The sequence below is a fragment of the Erpetoichthys calabaricus genome, chromosome 1, assembly GCF_900747795.2.
Source record: "Erpetoichthys calabaricus chromosome 1, fErpCal1.3, whole genome shotgun sequence".
In the NCBI taxonomy this organism is placed as follows: Eukaryota; Metazoa; Chordata; class Cladistia; order Polypteriformes; family Polypteridae; genus Erpetoichthys; species Erpetoichthys calabaricus.
Window position 1 is genome coordinate 313676662 of NC_041394.2, and position 24212 is coordinate 313700873.

The 24212-nt window shown below is 39.5% G+C and overlaps 1 protein-coding gene across 2 annotated transcripts in view; it reads left to right on the top strand.

Annotated features, from left to right (window-relative positions):
• The window catches only part of LOC114663691 (thioredoxin reductase 1, cytoplasmic-like), a 119210-nt gene that overhangs the window by 76916 nt on the left and 18082 nt on the right, over positions 1–24212 (top strand). For both annotated transcript variants that reach the window (XM_051929035.1, XM_028817605.2), the window contains exons 12-14: positions 1558–1665; positions 2450–2545; positions 11599–11733. In XM_051929035.1, coding sequence (XP_051784995.1) covers positions 1558–1665; positions 2450–2545; positions 11599–11733 — 339 coding nt within the window. The remainder of the gene's footprint in view (positions 1–1557; positions 1666–2449; positions 2546–11598; positions 11734–24212) is intronic.

Sequence of the window (24212 nt, forward strand, 5' to 3'; positions counted from 1 at the left end):
TGTTTGAATTTTAATCAAAGGCTAATTCTGTCATTAACTCTAATTTAACTTCTTATTTATGGCTCTTATTTTTGGAGTTTTGGTTTAAAATTTGCTTGTACAGTTTCATTTAACTTAGATAATTGTATCATTTTCATTGTAGGACAAACATTTTTTTGCCTCTACAGTCTTTGCTTCTCAATTTCCATTTAAATTTTGATGTTCCTAATCAAAAAACTACTTTCTAGTATTCACACATGAGATTAAGTTCTGTTTTAGTATTTGTTTGCCTTGATATATGCATTTATGTATGTAATTGTTATCAGGTTTTGTACTTTATTTTTATCATATGTAACCACAAGGCGGTGCTAGAGAGCCCCAAACCTTGGATGCAATAATGCCCAGACACACTTCCAACTCAAATAAAGGATTTTATTGAGCGGTAATGCCTTCTTCGTAGGAATAATAACAAAATAAAGTACCAAGCACAATCCACCTACCTCCTCCAAGAGCATAGCCCACTGCCTCTCGACTCTGACTCATTAAACTGAGGCAACGGGCTTTCCTTTAAAGTCAAACTGGGAACTGCTTCCGGTGTTCTCTTCAAGTTGTCCGGAGTACTTCCTGGTCATGCGGGAACCAGGGCAGGCCTCCCAAGGCAGCACCCAGCATTTCCTGTGCAACCCTGCAGGTGTCTTAAATGGGTTTCACCCCAAGGAACACTGCCACTTGCCATGTGGGGGAATGACCTGCTCCTGGTGAGTCCATTTTCCCAGTCTTTACATTATGGCTTCCTGCCTGGGTATGAAACCTTCTGTTATCCCATCCAGGATGCTTGTCCTTTCTCCTGGACACCCATACATATTATATATGCAAATATGTGTAAGCATTGTTGAGTCTGTACTTAGTGAATAGTACTTTACAAAAGTCAACTCAACTGAATTGAATGTGATCTGCTGGAAAGAAGATGTCTATATCTTCTTTTCTTTATCATAAATTTGTCTGTTTTAGTTAATTATTAAGTGTTAATAAATTTCATAACTATTATATTAGTTTCTTAATTTGGGGTTAAAGTTCAAAAAAAGTTGCTGCTGTAGTCATCAGGGCTTCAATTACCTTGTTATAGAAGGTGTTTATGTAAATATGTGGCAGTCCTGTGGATGAAATGAAATTGAGAAAAGAATCCTTTTAGACAGGGTTGCAACCCAGTTGGGTCAATAAATATTATTCTTTATACTGTATCTCTGATATTAAGTTTTAAATTAAATAATTATGTGGATACAAGATTTTTTGGCTTTTGTGACCAACACATTTGGGCCCAATCATAACAGCATCTGTGACTCTTGCCTTAATATGTTTACTTTTTGTCCACCCCAGCAAAATATCCTTATTTGATAATGTATGTCTTTTAAAAATGAGGTATCAGCACACATTTTTAAACTTCTTTATCTTTTGCTCTTACTTTCAGACTGTGTCCTTTTGATTTCAATAATTCTGTAAATAATTATATGACATTATTCAAATTACTAAACTGGTGATAAAATATCTAATGTTTGTTTATATTTTCATTTTCTTAAGTGTGACTACAATAATGTTCCAACTACAGTGTTCACACCTCTAGAATATGGAGCCTGTGGCCGGTCTGAGGAAAAAGCTATCGAGGCGTTTGGAGAGGAAAATATAGAGGTATGATCTAGAGCTATTATGGATAACAAAACTGAATCGAAACCTAGTAAAATGTTATACGGAGACTATAAAAGTTACAAGTATACATGAATGAACCTTGAAACTAATTAATTAATTAAAGGAAATTAAATAAGTGAAAACATGTTGAAATACATAGTTGTGCTTTAATAAATACAGTATATATTAGATAAATGTATTAATGCATACCTGCTGAAATAAGTGAATGAAAAAATGTAAAAATCCATCCAATGCTGTTTCCTGAGTTTAAGTGGGTTCTAGAAAAGTAGATGAAGTAAATCAATATTTAAAAAATAGAAAACTAAATAAACTAATTGCACAAGCAAAAAATAAAAATAGGTAAAAAAAATAAGTAAAAATCCTGTTGCAGGGTGGAATCCAGGGTTGTTCCACAACAGACATGGAGCAGAATGTAGGCAAAAGGAGGCCCTAAAGGCAGAGCCCAGTCCTAATCCTGACAGATCCCTCATGGGGACCCTGTTTGCATTACTCTTGTGATTAACTTTTACTTCATTTAAAGGGCCATTGTATTTAGTTGAAAGAGCCCCTATATTTTCTCCCTGAGTTCCCCAGGTGTTACTTGTGTGAGATGGATCCTCTGCCTTAGAACAACACCCAATTACAGTTGGAGATGCTACTTTAGCAAATATTAATTGATTTAAAAAGCATCATAAAATTCTGATGTTTTCATTTTGACAAACCCAGAAACTAATGGGCAGTTCTTGATAATTTTAAGGAACATCATGATATAGCTTTGTATTTACAGGTATACCACAGTAGTTTCTGGCCACTGGAATGGACAGTTCCAAATAAAGGCAAAGATACATGCTATGCAAAAATAATCTGCAATAAACAAGATAATGTAAGTATTAGAATCATTATACTCTAAATGTTAAATTGTTTGGAAATAGATAGTCTTGTATATTTCCTAATTAAGTGAATTTTAATAGCATAGTGGAGTGTATCCGTGCATTGCTTGTTTGTTTAGAATCTCTCTGTAGAAACTTGTATTTCACTCAACAGTTGCTTCTAAATTTTGAATGATCTCTGCCACTGAGGAACCTTGCAATACTTTCTACAGATTTTCTTCACTTCGAGGGTTTTATTGTTTCTTCATTTGCCAAGGAACAAGGGTGTCTGAGTACATGTAGGTTCTTTAATCAATTGCACTGTATTACATCCCATTCGCTGATTACAGCTGGTGATTAAATGGCATCATCAGCACAACACGTCTACTGATGATATTGTAATCTAATACCATTTTTATCTAAACCCCTATTAAGAAGAGCACTGCATTTCAAAGACACAAGCCTGTTGCCTGTCAAGACAGAGCGTTTAGTTAAATAAAGCTAATTTAGTCAGTTGAATCAAGGGAGTTAGAGACAGGTAAAAAGTCAGAAGAAAACACAGAAATCCAAACTAAGAAGTTAACCCAAAGACAACAAAAACAGAATGTGAATTATATTTTCCCATTAGTGAGTGAGTTTCTGGTATTAAGAAAGCTGGAGTCATGTAGCTAAATTAACTAAGAAAGGAAACACATATAATGTTTTCATATTACTCAACTAGTGAATTAGACACAACTAATAATTTAATCTGCTATGGAAGTAAAACCTCATGCGTGACAAGTGCTGAAAGTGTTTAAAGTGATGATTGTGTCTTTCCACCCTAAAGTACATAAGGGAATGCAAAACAGCTGAAACACAAAGTCATTCTGCAATTTTAACAAATAATTCACTTAGCCAGTAGTCATCTAATGCAGTTATTGGTATGCCAGGCATATGAAGACTACAAAATCAGGTGGCACACATCAGACAAACGTATACTTAATCAAATGTCCAAAAGCCATAATACGTAATACATAGGTAAGATTTCATTGGCGAACAGAAACAGAGACAATGGCAGAGGCAGAAGTCCATTTACCTCGGAAGTTGGATGTCAGAGTTGGGAATGACGTCACATCCAAGCTGACACATCCAGGAAAACCATTGTTGTGCTTGCTCCATCGGAATAAATTGCAGTTGATAACAATGCAGCATTATGTGTTATTTTGCCTATCCAAACACAATACCAACATGAAGTTGGACAGAGATGTCCACTACAGCTTTCAGTAAAGTTTGCGGTGTTTGGTGCCACTTTGGATTGACATCATGAGGTGAAGTCGGGCAAACATGGACTTGACACACCAGTCCTGAGATCCCTAGTTGGAAATATGTCTTAAGGGGGCAATCTACTTGAAAACTCCAAGCAGGAACTCAGAAATTCCAACTTCCCACTTCAAATGGATTGCAGTAACTTCATACTTATTGTCTCCAAAAAATAATATTAGACAGTTTCAAATATAAAAAGTATAATGCCACTCTTGTTTGATATTGGGAAGCTTGTTTACAGGAAGCCTATTTCTATAAAAGATTCCCACACATTCAGCACCTTGAGTTCAGCATTACTAAACTTTAGAATGAGAGAGCTTCCTTGTGTTGTAATAGAAATTGTTCTAAATAAGTTTGCCAAATGTCCTTTAGAGAGACAGTGAGGACCCTTCATTTTTAGAGGATGAAATTGTAGTGAAGAGACTAAAGACAAATTAGTAAATGTCATATGTGCTGTAAGTGCAACATAAGTGGTACACATCGTGTAGGGCATCAACCCGAAAAATTAACTCTAATGTGGTTGTTTTAATACCAGAAACATTTTTATACTGTTAGCTGAAATGGTACTTGGGCATTTGTGTGTGGACTCTGTCTAAGTTGACACAGGTACAAACTGGTCTCGTAAAATATTGCTATACTGTTGTTGACATGGAAATTACCGTTTCTAAATAAACCAAGAAAGAACAAAATGCTGTTACTTATTATTTATTGTGGGCTAAAGATGTGTCAGGAGTACATATCCATGTCGTTGATGTGTTGCCACAGCCAAGTTCAGGAAATGAATTAAAAATTTTAAGAATGTCTACACAAGTGTCACAGATGAAGAACAACTCGGACGACCGTTCTTGTCCACTAGTGCTGACAATACTGAACGTGCCAGCGACGCTGTGTGTGTCCTTTGAAGTAAGCGTGTTAACAGCCTATGACAGGGGCTGTCGGGGTCGTTCCTGGGTTACAACAATGGATGCAGGTTTTTACTCCAGTCAGTTTTACAAATTAATGGGCCAGTGCTACTTCTAATTGATCTCATTGTTTAATTAGCTGGCCGTTTTCTTCTCTTATTTTGCATTAGGAGAATGTGTCTCCAGGGCTAAGGTTGGAAATCTATACTTTAGAGACTGAATCAAAGTTCTTTTCAAGTTAAAAATCCAGTGGCTGCTGGCTGCTTATACTGTAGGTATGCTATTTTTGCCATCTGAATAAAAAAGGTTCAGTTTGAGGTTCCAAGCTGAAACATTTATTGTATTTTAAGACCTTTTTGCATGAAAGACTGGGTTTCTAGGTTCCTAAAAAATTATTACCCACAGACAGCTTAAAAATAGTGAATTTGACCAATAAATTTCCCAATGCCTGAGGTAGACAAAATGACACACTGGAAAGCGGAAATTTGTCAGAAAGAGAGGGTTAGGTACATATATTTCAGAATGATAGAATGGGCATATACCACCACACAACAGGGAGGTCTGCTCAAAGGTTTTACAACGATAAAGTGCATATACAAGTACGAGTAGTAGGGAAAGGTGTGCCAGATGGATGAAAACCTGGTAAAAATTCATGGATGGGAGTTGAAATATAGCCCAAAATACTGCATTGTTTTTAAAAAAGAAACCCCAAAAAAACACAACCTGTGAAAGCCCATTTTTCCCACAAATGACAATCAAAAGTAGTCTAACTGGGCGAGAAAACCACGGACTTGGCAATACTGGTGAAAGGATCTGTGCAGACATATTAGCTCATCATTATGTACAGTAATACCTCTTGTTATCAGATTACACTCACAAAACCTGCAGTTTAGTGATTTATTTTGGTTTCGCAATAAGCATGCTTCCTGAGTCAGAGCATATCCTTGTGATGCACAGTCCAGTAAGACTGATATAGTTATTAAGAGATCAAGTAAAATATTACGATTATTCATGTCAGAGCAGTGACAAGAGCTACAGTAGATAGTTCATAGTGCAAGAGACATTTCAGTGCAATGCTAAAAATGAAAATCTGATTCTGAGGATTCAAACGGATTGCTTTCAGTAAGGGGCTGATGTAGTTGGGCAGAGACACTTAACCTGTAATGTTTTGGAGAGAAAAAGGTAGTTTTTACAGATGGATTGAAAGTAGAGAATTTAGCCTGAACAGGTGAATAAATGGTGGATGTCATTGCAACAGACAGACAGGAAGGGCAGATTATAGTGAACACAGTAATATTAGTGGTGGAGAACTTGAGAAGATGGGTGGGTGTACGATGAAAAAAACAAAGAGCTGGTATGAAGTTGGTGAAAAGGGCAAAGACATCTAATCTATAAATGTAGTATGAATTGGGGAAAAGTAGGGTGAGCATTAAAATAGTTAAAACTGTTAAAAGAAGAGACTAGAGAGTACTGCTCTCACCAAAAAGGAAGAAAAATCTTCCTCTTACTGTCTTTCACTCTCCACCTTAGTAAGCCAATTCAAACTAAAACCAAGATTCCCTTTGAATCACGCACCAAGACTTCTTTTGGCAAAGGAGAATATCCTAACAGATACATGTTCTCTTTCTGCCTGCTCTCACAGGCCTCTGTCTACTCTTGCCTTCTGTGACGTTTCTCTTTCTTTATTTCTTTGTCTCTCAGGTCCGTTCCACCTATTTTACAATATTTTGAGGTTTGTTAAACTTGTTTCAGGGTGGCGCAGTGGTAGTGCTGATGCCTCGCAGTAAGGAGACCTGGGTCCTCCCTGCATGGAGTTTGCATGTTGTCTGCGTGGGTTCCCTCCCACAGTCCAAAGACATGCAGGTTAGGTGCATTGGCCATCCTACATTGTCCCTAGTGTGTGCTCTTCGGTGGGCTGGCACTCTGCCTGGGATTTGTTCCTGCCTTGCACGCTGGGATTGGCTCCAGGAGACCCCTGTGTTAGGATATAGCGGGTTGGAAAATGACTGACTGACTAAACTTGTCTGGTCTACCTTCATTTTTAGAACTGCTTTATAAAGTAACTGACAGAATAATACTGAAGAAATTAAAAAGAAAATCTAACATTTCATTTGATTTTATTGTGCATTGTGGCCTAGCCAGTCTCCAGACCTAAATCCAATCGAAAATCTTTGGAGGTAGCTGAAACTCTGTGTTGCTCAGCGCCAGCCCCGGAACCTGACAAATCTAGAGGAGATCTGTGTGGAGGAGTGGGCCAAAATCCCTGTTGCAGTGTGTGCAAACCTGGTCAAGAACGTTTGACCTCTGTAATTGCAAACAAAGGCTTCTGTACCAAATATTAACACTGATTTTCTCAGGTGTTCAAACTTATGTGCAGCAGTGCAATACAAATAAATTCTGTACAAATCATACAATGTGATTTCCTGAATTTTTTTTTACATTCTGTCTCGCACAGTGGGAATGCACCTACAATGTGAATTTCAGACCCCTCCATGATTTCTAAGTGGGAGAACTTGCAAAATCACAGGGTGTTCAAATACTTATGTTCCTCACTGTGTATATATATATATATATATATATATATATATATATATATATATTTATATATATATATATATATTGGGTATACATGCGAAAATTTACAGGATAACACAAATCTCTTTGTGACGGTCCAGGTTAGCTCCACAGTCTTTGGCAGTTTCAATCCAGGACCGCCAATAATAAAGCCAAAGATGAAGCAGGCAAATGAGGACAGTCACAGGCAGCAAGGGTAAGCTGCAAATGTTTTATGTTTTTATTAAAACCAAACAATAGTGTCCAAAGTGCAGTTCTCCAAAAAATGTCATTAAATAAATAATCCATAAAAAACAGTGTCTGTCTGTGAGTTAAAATCCAATAAATAATCCAAATGATAGAACCATGCATTCATCAGGTTCTTTCTCTTCTTTTTATGCTTCCCGAGCCCAGCACATTTTCCAGCCTCCATCTTCCCAACTCTACCTGCTCAAGTCCTCCAGCCGGCGGAGACACCACGGTCACATCCTCCTGCTTTTGCCACAGTTGCCTCCATCAGCATTTGCCTGACATTCTAAGCCAGCTGTCCCTCCATTTTCCACTATGCTCTCCTAGCATCTTAGGGATCTCTAGAAGGTCACCTCCACCATCGTTCCCTGCTCCTCTGTATATTTAGCAGGTGTCAATCCACCCCTGGAACACTGATTCTTTGCTCCTGCATGGGGCTGCTGACCACTCTGCCTCTTCTCCCTCACAATGGCTCAGACAGCCAATACTGCTCTCTTACTCATTGCTCTTTTTTCCTAAAGCCCGCCTCCTCATTTCCTGCTCAGGCTCCCTTTTATGCACCAATTGGATGCTGCCATCTCCTGCTTCAGGGAGCACTTAACTGATCTGCTTGCATTTGCATGTAAATGTTCGATCAGCTGATCACCCATCAAACTTGGAGCGGCACATTCACATTCCCATGTGCACTTCACCTGCCTGGAGCCTGTACACTCCGGAACATCCAATTGTTTATTTAATATGCACAGCAAATGTCTCTCATCACACCCTTATAAAAATCCCTAAATGTAATATTGGAAAAAGTTTAAGAAATTTTAAATTTAGTTGCACTTAATAAGAGTTCAGCACTTAATATTACTTCAGAACATATTTAAGTTCCTGGAAGTAGGTATGCCAAGAAAAAGCTTTGGAACCCCTGGCCTACAATAGGACACTAGGAGTGACTTGCACTGATCATCTGAGAAAACCGCTTTGCTTTCCCTGCAGAAAGACCTCATTTGTAGTGTTGGAGATTTCTTGTTGATCAAAGAATGATCAGCTTGTATGTTTCACTCTTCAAGCAAGGGTACTGAGCCCCTGTATTTCTTCACTTTAACAGAAGCTCAAATGATTCCTTGTATGCAGCCGAGTGTTACCAGCAGCTTCCAGACTTGTGATACTTGTATATAAAGCAAGAGATTTTCCTTTGGATTGCTCAAACCAAAGAAGCATTCTGTATTATTTTTGATAATCACTATTAATTTGGTATGCAATTTTTACCATGTTATTTATGTTTTAGTTAATCATAGCTTGATAATACAGCACTAGCATATTCACATGTTTTTGTTCACTGACAAACATTGAAGTAGACTGCTGAGGTGCAGGTGGCTTCTCTGTGCTCGACATAAAGAGTTCAATTTGAACTAACAGATTGTCGTATCAGTCTCATATAATTTGTTCCCATTTATGCAAAACTGGGCTGGCACCTGCTTAAAGTAGAACAATATGATTTTGATTTTACAGTGGTACAGAAGGTTAATTTCCTCACATTTTGAATTTAATTTAACCATACCTTAATTCCCATCATGTATTTTAATACTGAGTGGTAACTCCCCTTTAATGTGTCTTACTTATTTTACGAAATCCTTTCCAACAATACGAAGAGAAGAGTTATAACATTATAATTTTTCTGGAAATTGGGGTGATTTGCAAGTTTTGGTTGTGTTTCGTTGTGCCGAAGGCTATTATTATTTGGCCAAGTGATTGGTTGACCCACTTCCAAATGGTACTGAAATTCAAACTTTTGTGAGATGAGGCTGACTGTGACACAGTGGGTATACTTAAAAAATATTTGAACTGATATGACAAATTAAGATGTTGAGAGAAACATGGAGAGCACATAGCCTGAGACATCTCTCTGCTAAAGGTCAGAAAGGAAGATGTGAAATTTTTGATTGTGAGTAACAGTTTCCATTTCCAAAGGAATTTTAACATTCAGTGCCACATGGGTTTCTTAATCTTTGAATTTATTTTGTATAGCCAGTCTGATTTCTGGCCTAGTGACCAACTTTGCATGTATTTTTCCTGCCTGTGTGGGAATTTCACTGGGTATTCTGATTTCTACCTTCAAACTCCAAAGGCAAGTAAGTAAGGTTAACTCATGGCTGTAAGGTTAACCCTTTATGAATGACTCTGTTTGTATTAGTGTGTCCTGAAGAGGACAGGTGCCATCTAATGTTAATTTCTACTTTGCACCTGATGCTGCTAGACTTTGTGATGTTCTAAGCAAGTTCTGAAAATGGAGAGACAGATGATCGTGGTAGAGAGATGAGCTGATGTCGATAAAAAAAGACAGACATTACGGTCCACTTGGTGGGTACACATTCTAGAAAGTCTGTTAATGAGGAAATGTAAGATTTACAGCAGGTGGAAATGAAGTGCTGAAATGTTTTCAAGGTTTCAGATGTAAGTGGTACTAGTCTAAATTCACTAAGGTTGGAAATTCTTGGTAGGAACAATGGTGAATGCTTCAAAACACTGGAAATGAATATTGGCTTTTGAAAAGAAATCACATAAGAGAAATAACTTAGCTTTCTTTAATGATGGCTTATGCTGCACAACAGACTAAGGAAGCCAATGGCAAGAACCCAGTTCGGGAGAGGGGGCCTGATGTGTAAAGTCTTCCATTTTCACTGCTGTGTTGGAAGGATTTTCATGATCGGATGACGGTATCTCTCGTCCATCCGTCGGCTTCAAAGGTGTGCCGGGCAATGTTCCAAGGCTTTATACTCTTTCTTCAAGTGCAGGACCCCACTTTAGTGAATCATACCATTCCAAACAAGGCAAAAGAGGATACAGTTTCATGCTGACTTTGACATACAAAAATAGTATATAATGGTCCTTAGTCTGATTGCCCATTTTGCAGTTGTCCCTAACTGTCTTGTCTTATAATGCTTGCCTAGCAGTTCTCATATGGTGAACCCCTGTGCTTAATCTGGCTCTGTGTCAACTGTGCATGTGAGTAGAAAAAGGCAGATTTATAAAATATATTTGCAGAGAGCACAGTGACATATTAAACTTATACACTTATTGCAGCTTAGAAGCTGTGATGTCTGGAAACACTCAGGCCATTTGTATGAACACAAAGTCTAAGCTCCCTGTTGAACTGCATTTTTCCTTTAACTCTTTTGAAAATGAATGATAAATAGTGGCCAAAAAAAGCAAATAATTTATACAGCTGAAGGGGTACTGTTTTTTTTTTGTTTTTTTTCCAAAATGTGCATCCATTTATTTGCAATAGTCAAACAGCACCTCCATATTTCCACAATTTTGGGTTTAAATCCCAGCTGTCTTTGTGGAATGTGCTCATTCTCATCGTATTGTTTTACCTTTTTATCTATAGACTCCAGTTTTACTTCCACATCCAAAAAATGTTTATGCCAGTTTAAGTGAAATTGGCACAGTATGAGTGAGTTTGAGTGCAAGTTTGAGTGTGGCATGTGATGGACTAGTGGCCAATACCACTGGGACAGCGTCCAGCTCCCCATGACCCTGGATTGAATTGAGAAGGCTCAATAATGGATGAGCAATAGGCCATCATCCTGTGCGATACTGCACCAAATCATTTGCTCAATTTCACCTTTCTTCCTTTATGATTCAGTAGAGTTGATACTTGGCTAATTTATGACAGTCCTTGACACTGCTTTTTTATTTTAATGTAGGGTTCTTGTATTTAATGTTACTCTTTATTCTGCCTCTCTTTCTTTGACAAAGATGTATGTATGGTCTTTCTGAATTTATGCTTTCAATGCCTTGTTTGCAGCTTTAGGTATGCTGAAATTCATGCACTCAAAACATCCTCTTTGCACTTCCGTAGCAGCTTGTATTATCTTACTGAGCCAAAAGCAGTATTATCATTATTAGTAGAAAAAATAGTTTTACCTGGAAGCTATAACAATAAATATAACACATACAGTAAAGGTTACTTGCATTCTGCATGTCTGCTACTTCCAAATGTTATTTGGCCTTATAAACAGACTGGTTTGGATTAAACCTATTAATCTGCTTTCATTTTTTGTTTTCAGGACAGAATTGTAGGTTTTCATATCCTGGGACCAAATGCTGGTGAAATAACTCAGGGCTTTGCAGTTGCAATGAAATGTGGAATGACGAAGGTTCAGCTTGATAACACCATTGGCATCCACCCTGTGTGTGCTGAGGTCTGTATACAGTGTTCATGGGTATGATGCTCTTAAAAATACCTGTTTGTTTTACTACTTACTGTATTTGTTTTATCAGTCAAATGGACTTTTGTATAGAGTCATCATATTTCCTTTTCTTCCTTTAAAATAATCAAGTATAAACCCTATTTTCAAATATCATAAACCTGAATTAATGAAAAAGTTAACAAATAATGAAGATAAAATACAAACCCTTGTCAACCCCTCTTGGGCCCACCTTCTCTTATTTCAGACACCCTTTTTATATTCATGTCTCCTTTCTTCTGTCTTGACTGCCTTTCTCCTGCAGCTGAACTCTTGCATCAACCTTCTTCCTAGAGCTGAACAGACCTTGACAGGGTAGAGATCAGTTATACCCCATCCTGGTGTTCTTTCCAGACTTGTCAAATGGTTGGCTTCATTTTGAAGAACAGAAAAACCACAACTGCAGCCGTTCTGCAGGTCTTTATATAAATCAGTAGTAATGACCACCACCACCATAATGAGTTCTTCTTTCTCTGTCTGCCTTCTTTTCTAACAGCACATAGAATTTAAAGCCAGTGTCCTGTAATGTCAGGATGTTTCTGCTTTTAGTGTGATCACCCAAGCTTGTCAGATATTTTGCTTTCTAATCTGTAAACTGTTTTTTCCAGAAACCCACTTTCTTGATTTTAATTGCATGTAGTGCTTATGCATATGGTGACACCAATCTGTATGCATTGTTTGATACTGAAGGATACTAGTGTACTGATAAATGTCAAATTCCTATTGTTTATGGTATTGCTTCTTATTTATGGCCAAAAAATAATGTTGCTCTATTAATTGGAAAGTCTTTTTTTCTAGTTTATATTTTTCTGATTTTCAATAATTGTGTCTTTTTAAATTTTGATGGCCCAATAAAGATGGCCCAATAAAGTTTAATCATTAGCCAGAAGTGGCAGAATATATATGTATGTATATATGTTCTTTTTATATATATATATATATATATATATATATATATATATATATATATATATATATATATATATATATATATATATATTAATAAAGATCCAATGATCAAACCATCTTATCTAGTTTGGGGTTGCAATGATCCGACAATGGCACCAGTGCTGGAAGTAACTTGTGTGGCAGTTGAACAGAGGGCCTACATACACATGTTTGGAATATGGAAGGAGAGAGTACTTGGAGGAAAACCCCACATACAGTAGAAATGAGGAGAGGTTTGAAGCCAGGTCTTTGGGGCTGTTTAGAAAGTAGTGTTAACCACTGAGCCACAATACTGCCCAGGTCCAATTTTAGTATCATTTTCATTATCGATAAATAAGAATATTCAGACCATCAATTACCTGATGATCCTGTAGTCACCCAATGGCTAATCAGAAGAAATCATTGATTTCTTCTAAAGCATTTATTTCAACTACTGGTTTCTGTTGTGGCGTTAGTGCTTTTTCCTAATCAGTTTAACATTGACAATTTGAGACACTCTCAACAAGATGTAATCCTGGAGTGACACTCAGATACACTGCAAATACAGCAATGAAGGGTTTATTGTAGGGCAGCACAGACAGACAGACAGACAGACAGACAGACAGACAGACAGATAGATAGATAGATAGATAGATAGATAGATAGATAGATAGATAGATAGATAGATAGATAGATAGATAGATAGATAGATAGATAGATCCTTGGCGCATAGACTGGAGGCTAGCAAATATTATCACATTATATAAAAAGGGTGATCAGACTAATCAAAGTAACTTTAAGCTAGTAAGCTTAACGTGAAGGTACAGTTATGTGAAAAAGTAAGTATACCCCATGAAATGTTTTTTTCTTTTTTAACATATGTGGATATATCAATATTTGATTTTCATTCAAGCAGTATCTTTAAATAAAGATGATGTAATTTAAAAAAGAAACAATGAAAAATTGACTTTGTAATAATTTATTTATTCAAGAAAAAATGAACAGATATGCCATTTCCATCTGTAGTAAAGGTAAGCATACCTTTGGCTGTAATGCCTGGTATTACCCCCTTTTGCAGAAACATCTATATATATAATTCACTAAGGCAAGACAACCATGGAAAGCACGCCGGAAGGGGGCATGGATTCACTAAGCTGCCGACAAGTAAGACACCCATGGCGCAAGCAGGAAGGAGCCACGCCCACCAACTCTAAGCCCATTGGATACAACGACAACTCACAGAGCCACGCCCACCAAGTTGGACGCGACACCTCCGAAAACATGCCGTCATTTCTGTTTGTCTGTGCCACAGTGTACATACAGCTCTGAGCCACGTTGACTTTTCATTAGTCAACCTCAGTGGAACCTTGGTTCACACAGAGGCAGCACCAGAGAGAGACAGAGGCACACACAGGCAGCGCGACACAGTCACACAAACACAGGCAGCGCGACAATCCTTTAAAACTGAGGTTAAAACACAATGAAGCAGTCTTTTAAAACCAGTAAACCCTGTGCCTCTTTTTTATTAGCGTCTCACCTGCTTCACCGCCCTGCAACAGTCGAGACGCTCTCTCTGCAGCTGACCTTCTCTGTGTCTGGCTCCACTACTGTCAGTCGCCTGATTAAAAATGGTGAACTCCTGCAATGTTACTATCTTGCTTGGCTTTTAAATAAAGTTCGGATTTGTTGAAATGTTCCTTTTTTTTCCCCTGTGCTTAAAACTCATTTAAAAAAAAGTGTTTATACAACTGCTGCAATGTTACAGAGAGAGAGGGCTCCCGTGCTTCTGAGAGACAGAAGGGGAGGGGGCTTGCGTGCTGCTGAGAGAGAGAGGGGGGGCTGGGGAGGCTCGCGTGCTCCTGAGAGAGGAAGAGGGGGGGGGGGCTGGGGAGGCTTGCCTGCTGCTGAGAGAGAGAGGGGGGGGGGGGCTGGGGAGGCTTGCGTGCTGCTGAGAGAGAGAGAGAGGGGGGGGGCTGGGGAGGCTCGGGTGCTGCTGAGAGAGAGAGAGAGTGGGGGGGGGTGGGGAGGCTCAAGTGCTGCTGAGAAAGAGAGAGAGAGAGAGGGGGGCTGGGGAGGCTCGGGTGCTGCTGAGAGAGGGGGGGCTGGGGAGGCTTGCGTGCTGCTGAGAGAGAGAGAGAGTGGGGGGGGCTGGGGAGGCTTGCGTTCTGCTGAGAGAGAGAGAGGGAGAGGGGGGGCTGGGGAGGCTCTGCTGAGAGAAAGAGAGAGAGGGGGGGCTGGGGAGGCTCGGGTGCTGCTGAGAGAGGGGGGGGCTGGGGAGGCTTGCGTTCTGCTGAGAGAGAGAGAGGGAGAGGGGGGGCTGGGGAGGCTCGGGTGCTGCTGAGAGAGAGAGAGAGAGGGGGGGGGGCTGGGGCCATCTTTTCATTCACTCACACTGGTATCCACAAACCCACCCCATTTGGACAACTGTGTCGTTCAGCAAGTGTTCACCCATCAATACATAATTATGCGGCGTATGTTACGCAGCGGGCGGCACGGTGGCGCAGTGGGTAGCGCTGCTGCCTCGCAGTTGGGAGACCTGGGGACCCGGGTTCGCTTCCCGGGTCCTCCCTGCGTGGAGTTTGCATGTTCTCCCCGTGTCTGCGTGGGTTTCCTCCGGGCGCTCCGGTTTCCTCCCACAGTCCAAAGACATGCAGGTTAGGTGGATTGGCGATTCTAAATTGGCCCTAGTGTGTGCTTGGTGTGTGAGTGTGTTTGTGTGTGTCCTGCGGTGGGTTGGCACCCTGCCCAGGATTGGTTCCTGCCTTGTGCCCTGTGTTGGCTGGGATTGGCTCCAGCAGACCCCCGTGACCCTGTGGTCGGATTCAGCGGGTTGGAAAATGGATGGATGGATGGATGTTACGCAGCGGGTTGGCTAGTTTCCAATAATTGTCCAGCAGTTTCTAACATCTGCTTGCAGAAAGTTTTTCCCACTCCTTAATACAATTTTTTTTTCAGCTCTGAGATGTTTGAGGAGTCCTGTTTCCGATCCCCTCACAGTATCTCAGTGGGATTCAGATCTTGGCTTTGACTTGGCGATTCAAGAACCATCCATTTCTTTCTTTTCAGCCATTCTTTGGTGGATGTGCTGGTTTGTTTAGGGTCCATTGTCATGTTTAAAGTCCCCTTTTTGTTGAGCTTCAATCTTCTGACAGATGGTCCCACATTATCCTCAAGCACCCTCTGGTACAATGAAGAATTCATAGTGAATTCTAAGATGGTGAACTGTCAGCCAACACAGTAAAGCAATTCTAAACAAATAATATCCATCCATTATCCAACCCGCTATATCCTAACTACAGGGTTACAGGGGTCTGCTGGAGCCAATCCCAGCCAACACAGGGCGAAACAAAGGCAGGAAACAAACCCCGGGCAAGGCACACACACACACCCCCCCCCCCAAACACCAAGCACACACTAGGGACAATTTAGAATTGCCAATGCACCAAACCTTCATGTCTTTGGACTGTGGGAGGAAACCGGAGCACCCAAAGGAAACCCACGCAGACACAGGGAGAACATGCAAACTCTATGAAGGGAGGACCCGGGAAGTGAATCCAGGTCTCCTAACTGCGAGGCAGCAGCGCTGCCCACTACGCCACCGTGCCACCAACAAATAATATTTACACCATAATACTTTACAGTTGGTGTCAGGTTCTTCTGGTCAAATGCTGTCTTTGGTTTTCACCAAACTTGTCTGTAAGTAATGTGGCTAAATAGCTATATCTTTGCATCGTCTGTCCAGGGCACATTGCTCTAGAAGTTCTTTTGTTTGCCTCAGTGTTCATCATTAGCAAACTTTGGTTTTGCCCTGTGTGGACACTAGATGGCACTGTTGCCCCTCAAACCCAACACAACAAACACAGGGCACGAACTAAATGCACAAAGATGTTATTTATTAAGAGAAAACTCTTCCCGATCGTTTCCCACCACCATACCCACAAGTAAATAGTTGGCACAGCACACAACTATTCTTCTTTCTCTGTCTGTTTCTCCTCCACTCCTCCCAGCAAACTTCATCCACCTTCCACCTGACTCTGACTCATTCTTGTTAGGTTGGTCCAGTCCTCTTTATATTGGCCAACCCAGAAGTGCTTCTGGTCTTCTACCTACGTGGTCTACAAGCATTTCCAGGTTAGGCGGAAACTTTATGCCACATGATTCTTCCACAGCACCCCCTGGCGGCACCCACTGTACCCAACAGGGCTGACATATAGAATTCCAAGTCCCATGGTGCCCTGTGGGGCACTGCTGCAATCCAGGGGAGCTGCCATCTAGCATTTTGGGGGAAGCAGTGCCATAGCAGCTGCCTTCCCCCATCCCTCCATTTCTTGGGCATCCTGGCCGGTTGGGCTACCGGCCATCTTTTACACCTATTATTTATGCTCTCCATACTATTTCTGGATTTCTGGACAGCAGTTTCCACATGGCTTACCTTCCATATGGATCTAATTTGTGCAGCCAATTTTAAATGGTAGACTCATGCACTTGGAGTACAAAATGTAAATATGCCATAATATTTGTTGTATTATATTATCTTTATATATCTATAGATATTGTTTAAATGAAGATCAAATGTTGATATGTTCAAAAGCAGTATGTTATAAAAACACATTTCTTGTGGTGTACTTACTTTTTCATATGACTATAAATTAATATAGGCAGTTATTAAGGAAAAGTTTGAGCAGCATATGTCTGGAATAGATGTAGCATTGGTTCAGACAGGGAAGGTCGTGTTTCACTAATACACTGGAATTCTATGAGGAAGCAACAAAGGCATGTGATAAGAGATTCATATGATATTATTTCACTTGGTTTTCATCACTTTTCACTAAAAAAGTAGGCATTCAAGGCACAGTGCATAATTGGGAGCAAAATGGTCTCAAATGCAGGAAGCATAGGGTTTTGGGGAGTGGAACTTTCTCAGACTTAGGTGATGTTTAAAGTGGTGTCCATCAAGGATCAGTGCGGGGACTGCTGCTCTTTTTAATGTACATAAACAATCTGGAAAAGAATATAATCAATAAGTTGGTTAAGTTTGCAGATATTACCAAACTAGGTGGAAGGGCAGTTAATGTAGAACCAGCTAAATTATTATGGTGGGACTTGGACGGCATACAAGCTTAGGCAGATTTGAGGCAGTTGAAATTGAATGTAAATAAATGCAAGGTGTTAACACATAGGAATGCACAATGGGAAGTTTGACATGCAAAAGTACACCTTATAAGAAGTGCCTAGGAGTCATAGTGGACTCACCACTATCTACATCAAGACAGTGTGCAGAAGCAATCAAGCAGGCTAACAGAACGTTAAATTATACAATATATTAAGATGTGTGGCATTTCTGACCTATAGTTACACAGATATGCCCAATCAACTTTTTATATAAAGGTATAATATTTGCTGTTTTTCAGTCCTTAGGAATTTCCCAAGTACACAATAACTTTCTATAAACAGGGTGTATGCATGCATTCATTTCTATAAGCAATCAAGGATAAACATTACCTGGTCCTGGTGATTTATTAGATATCAGCCTGTTTAATCTGAGACGTACTTCTCCCTCTACAGTTTCCAAATCACTAAGTACTTCCTTAATAGTTCCTGTTACTTTTGAGAAGTTATTGACATCTTTACCTTTTAAAGTTCAATAAAATGCTAATTCAAAGCCTTCGCTATTTGACTGTTTGTATATTCTAACTCACCTTTACAGCTCCTAATACTCTTCAACCCCTCCTTTACCATTCTTGTACTGCTAAAATATTGAACGAATCCCTCTGGGTCAACGTTTGTCTGTTTTTCAATATCTGACTCCAATGTTTTTATCCTGCCTAATATCCTTTTTTAGTCGCTTTCATGCTCTCATAAGCCCTTCAGTAGCGATGAAGTTACTATTTTTGTATGCCTCGTACAGCTGTTTTTTTCCCCTCCATAACTTCTTTTTTAGATCCTTGCTCATTCCACCACAGGATTCACTCTAAATTTGACCCACTCTTAGCTGTCCTCACACGTAAAGTTATCCCAATTTATCTTAGTTAGGCTTTGCTGCATCTGCTCAAAATTAGCCCTACTCAAATAAAATGTACCGGTAACTGTTTTTCTGAGTGTGCACTGTATTATCATGGTGTGAGTGGATCTCACCAAATTCTTTATTGGATTGGTCTACTCTTGCATCTTAAACGTCACACATATAGAAAGATGCACAGACAGACACTATCAATTTAAGCACTGATTATGAGTGATGTCTGTACTTCAGCACTTCACCCAGGGGCTAACTGGCTTCAGTGCGAACAGTACACAGGTGTTTCTCGGTATATCCCAGACCGAAATGCTACATTGGTTGGCAAGAATATCCTAGACGCATCCTTACCTATTACCCCAGAGTTATCAGAACCACAGTCCAGATCAGCAAGGTCCTGAAAATGGTTGAAAGCCTCAAACTCTGGGGTTGATGACCCTGAACAGTGCATACCTCTTGCCTCATGCTGACGTCTGTCTGACACTCACCACCTTTTACCTCTCTGGTCTGGAGTCTCCACCCACACCACTTTAGGAGGGCACACTGGACCCCTGGGCAAGATCTGCCAATTTCTTATTACAACACAGGCTAGCCACATCCTCTTAATGTTCAGTGACCCTCAACTCGAGGTGCCAACTCCGACAGATGTAAGAATCCTGGAAATAGACTCCACTGAGAATTCTAGCATAATACTGGAATTATATTGTACTTATATATTATATATAAATTATTTATGAGTTGAACACACTACAGTACCTGTTTAATACTTACTGGCCCTCTCTAAGCCCCTGTATTAACTGTTTAAGTCACGCTTACTACTAAATGCTTTCTTCTCTTTGCTACTGACTCATTTTAACATGCCTGCTGAAATTCTTTTTATGTCTCACTAGACTTTACCTTTAGTTTGCCTGTTAGAAATTCTCTTAGTTGCTTTCTCTTTTTTCCAACCCGCTGAAACTATAAATATTAGAAAACTGTTAAACACCCTGGGCCTCATGCATAATGCTGTGCGTAGAATTCGCACTATAACATGACGTAAGCACAAAAGCCGAAATGTGCTTACGCACAGAAAAATCCAGATGCAGGAATCTGTGCGTTCGCCAACTTCTGCGTTCTTCTGCTACATAAATCCCGCTCAGTGTGGAAATAAACGCAAGTGCACGCGCTTGCTCTCCCGCCCCAACTCCTCCCAGAATTACGCCTCTTTGAATATGCAAATCAATATAAATAGTCCTTAAGCCCAGCGTTCTGTGAAAAGGCAATGGCAAAAGTACGATTAAAAATAGAAAAATTTCAGCGAATACCAAATGGAGGCAAAGAAAAACGTACTATTTGTTGGTTTAAACAGTTATATAAGCAACAAAAGGAAGTTGATAGAGTGACGTAGCATGTCAGAGAAACTCGAAAGCTCAAGTTCACAAAGTCACACAGTGCCCGAAATAAAAAAGCTGTCAAATATCAAAGTCGGCATGAAAAGGCAACTCGTAGCCCACCGTCTGAGTGTCATATGAAAGCTTATTAGGGTACAGTGGAAAAAAAAGGCACAGTGTGAAAAAAGCACGAAATGTCAACTTTAGTCTCGATGTTTCCACTTTAATCATGTAGTTTATTTTGTCATTAAAATAGAACATCATAAACTTCATCTTAAAATTGTTTAATTTACTAGTTTCTCAAATCCCATCGTAACTAAAGTAGCACGTTAAATGCTTTGTTTTGTATTTGATCTTCCTCCGACAGGACACAGAATCCATTATGTTCGTAATATTACAGCTCTCTAAGTAATTAAAATACTGAGAAGTATACGTGATATCATTTTCATGATGATATGAGTTAAAGCATGTTATTAAACATGGGAACACGGTGGCACAGTGATTGTTCTTGTCTTACAGCAAGATGCTTGCTGCGCCATGCGCGACCTTCAATGAAATGCTTTATTACAGAAGTACTGTCTTTTTCAAACGTACTAACCCCCAATTCCTGTCCTTACTTTTCTTTCTCCAAATACCCAATCGCCATACAATCAGCTCTATAATAGATGTTAAGCCATCTGTAACCTTAGAACGCCGATTCTTCAAAACTTTTAAGGAACATCGAAATATCTTCGTAATGTTTAATTATTCTATCCATCTATCCTTCCAGTGTTGCGCCAGCCACAGCATGAAAATAGCGTGAGGCAGGAACAAACCGTGAATGAAGCTCAAGCTCGCTAGCACTGCGGTACCATGTAGTTAAAGTTAAACTTTTATCTGTATAATATAATCAACATATTTTGCTGCATTTCATCTTAAAAATGATATCGTCATCATATGTAAATACATGCTTTATAAAGTGGCTCAGGTTGTGCAATATTATAACTGTATTATAAGTACAATTACCTCATGGTAACTTGCAAGTACAAACAGTTCTACAAGGAGCACTTGATGGACTGATTGAGTGAGTGTATAGTTCTTGGGATGAAACTGTTTGTGAACCGCGAGGTCCAAACAGGAAAGGCTGTGAAGTGTTGGTCGGATGAGAGCAGTTCAAATAGCAAATGGCTGAGGCAGCAAGTGCTTGATGCTGTATACTGATAATTCTCATTCCAATCGCTGTAGATCTGTGATTCACACTCAAATACAGTGATATGAATACTCTGAATGGTGCAGTGTGAGTAATATGGAAAAAGATGATCCGCTGTGGCAACCCCTAACGGGAGCAGCTGACAGAAGAAGAAGAAGGTACAGTGAGAGTAACAACGCTAAAGCAATTATGGTATTTAGAATAGTTTGACCATTCTGTGGACCATTATATTGTTAAAGATTAATCACAATCAGATGCATTACATTTATGAACGATATGTGGTTAATTTCAGTGTATTTGATAAAGCCTTACCGTTGTAGATGTGGATCTAAGATAGGGTAACCACACAGGAACAATAGCACTGCTTTGACGCTGGGTGCCGCCAGTCTGCAAAACCAAGCGGAGAACTTGCGTACGACAGGGTATGAGGTACCGTAGAAAAGTGCGTGGCTTTACGCCAAGTGTAGGTTTTATACATCGCGATTTGAATGTGGAAACGTTCCTACGCAACATTTCTGTGCATACGCACCATTTATACATGAGGCCCCCTGTCTTTTTTAAATGTGCTCTTTACTCTTAACTATGCCTTGTGGCTTGCACACAATGTACTCAAGTTAACTAGTAATCTTTTACTGCCTTCCTTGCTGGTAAACCCTCTGCTTATTTACTATTAAGTAACGAAAAACTGACTAATTATTTACTTGTTGGCAAACTGCTAAGCTATGCAGGTCTCAAACACCCCTTCAGTCACAATGCCTGGATAGTTGATAAAAATGCAAAAAAAAAAAAAACTCTAATGGGGGGAAAATAGTATGACGTGGATCCTTTTTGGCATACAAAATTATGTTTTCTGAGCAATTGCTATATTTTCATCAGGTTGTCACCCACAGATATATGGATGGAAGCTCATCATATTCTTGTGTATCTTATTTCTGATTACTGTTACACCTGTTACCAAAGAGGGAATAGTTGTGTTCTTCTTCCACATAGACCTCATTTCCTGAAAGACAACAAGCTGAACTGCCGAATCTCCAAATCAAAAGAGCCACCCTGTTTCCTGTTAGCTTTGAAAGAGATCCATATTGCAGGAGCTGGCTGTGTTACAGCCCCCTTCTGTGGTCCATAGTCAGGCAATTTCATCCAAGTATTCACACCTGCAGCTCCTGATACACAATTTGCATAACAGCTTGGTGGGCCAGGCTGTATTTTGGCATATCTCTATGATAATTTATTCCCCATATTTATAAGGCTCTATGAAATATCAAAGGTTTTTTTTGTGCTGTGAACAGAATCCCACACTTTGAAAATTTCTTTGAGGTACTGTTGAGCTGGTTATTTTTCATGCCAAGAAATAATGGAAAAAGTATGTTTATTTTCCTAAAGTGCACTGATTAAATTATTACATATTATATTGCAAATTGTTTTGTAAGTGCTTTGCAATTAGTGCTGCTTATGAATAATCCCTTATATAAAATAAGAGATGATTATGTTTTATAGTTGTATTATTATTGATATTACTTTTCTTTCATAAATTACACTGGTCTACAAAAAATATTTTTTGTTTGCTTCTGGGAACTTCAGAGCAGCTCTTTATTTAAAGTTTGTTACACTGATTTCATATATGAAATCAATATTAAGCTAGCACGTCGGGTTTTTGAGATACACATCATTGACGTTTTGACACTTTTGAATATCAATATAATATATCAACACGATATCTGGAGTTTAGACAATGTTCCACCAAAATTGTTTTGATGTGTTTATTCTGAAAACAAACCAGAAGACGATACCAGAGACACGTTAAAGCATATTTATGTCAATTTACCTCAATATAAAAATGAGGTCAGCGTGCCCAAAAATGTTAGAGGCACTCGCTTTTGCGCTTGTACTGCACATCCGTCTCTCTTTGCAAGAAACGACAGTAGTCACCCATCATGCTGTGATGTGAATATTTCCCGATATCAGTTTTCCATCACCTTTATATCTTAATGAAATCTTTCCCTATACTCATCTCTGACATCGCTTAGATTTGGTGGAAAAAAAGTCGAGATGAGAATGTAAAAAAATGCATCTTCAGTGACATTCTGGCTCCCGTATACTTTCAGCATATTCTACACAAGCTCAGTATAATTCTCTGCTCTGTAACTGTCAAAAAACCTTCTGGACAACCTGCACAAATGAGGGTGCTGATTCAGTTGGCTTCAGTTCCCTTTTGAACTCATCGTCAAGCATCAGTTCACGGATTTCAGGGCCAACAAAAACACCTTCCTTAATTTTGGCTTCACTTTTCTCAACACCAAGCTTATTTCTTAAATGCTGAAACGCATTGTCTTTACTGTCCAGTCACCCTAGTTGTCCAAGACCTGGAACATCATAACTAAAAAATGGGACATGCTGGATGAAAATGGTTTTCAGATTTGGAGTCAGCAAGTGAAATTTGTTAAAGTACAGGTAAAAGAATCCCAGTAGCAAAATGCTTGTTGACCAGTGTTATCAACTGTGTACATGTTGAGTATGCCCTGTGATACTGTGGCCTCTCATAGGCCCACAGCAGGTTGACACGTGGATGCAAACTGTACTGTAGTAGCCAGCATATTAGGAAGAATGAAGATGAAGCTGAATGGGTGACTGACAGCAAAAAGTCACACAGCTACACTGAGTTCTGCATTCCATGAACCCCTGGAACATTTGCATTACAGTTTATAAGTCCAGGAAGGTTCAAGAAGACAGGCAGAGATTGCTAGATAAATAGAGCCTTACACAAGATAAGGAAGGTCTACAAAACATCTTTGTGAGAGGCAATGTATGGTAACGGGTGCCATAAAATTATTAAGTCGTTCATTCTCAGACATTGCCTCCAACCTCTCACTGACTTCTTACTCCAATGTAGGACAATTGCTTATCTTAGCGAGACTTTCACTGCAATTGCTAGGGG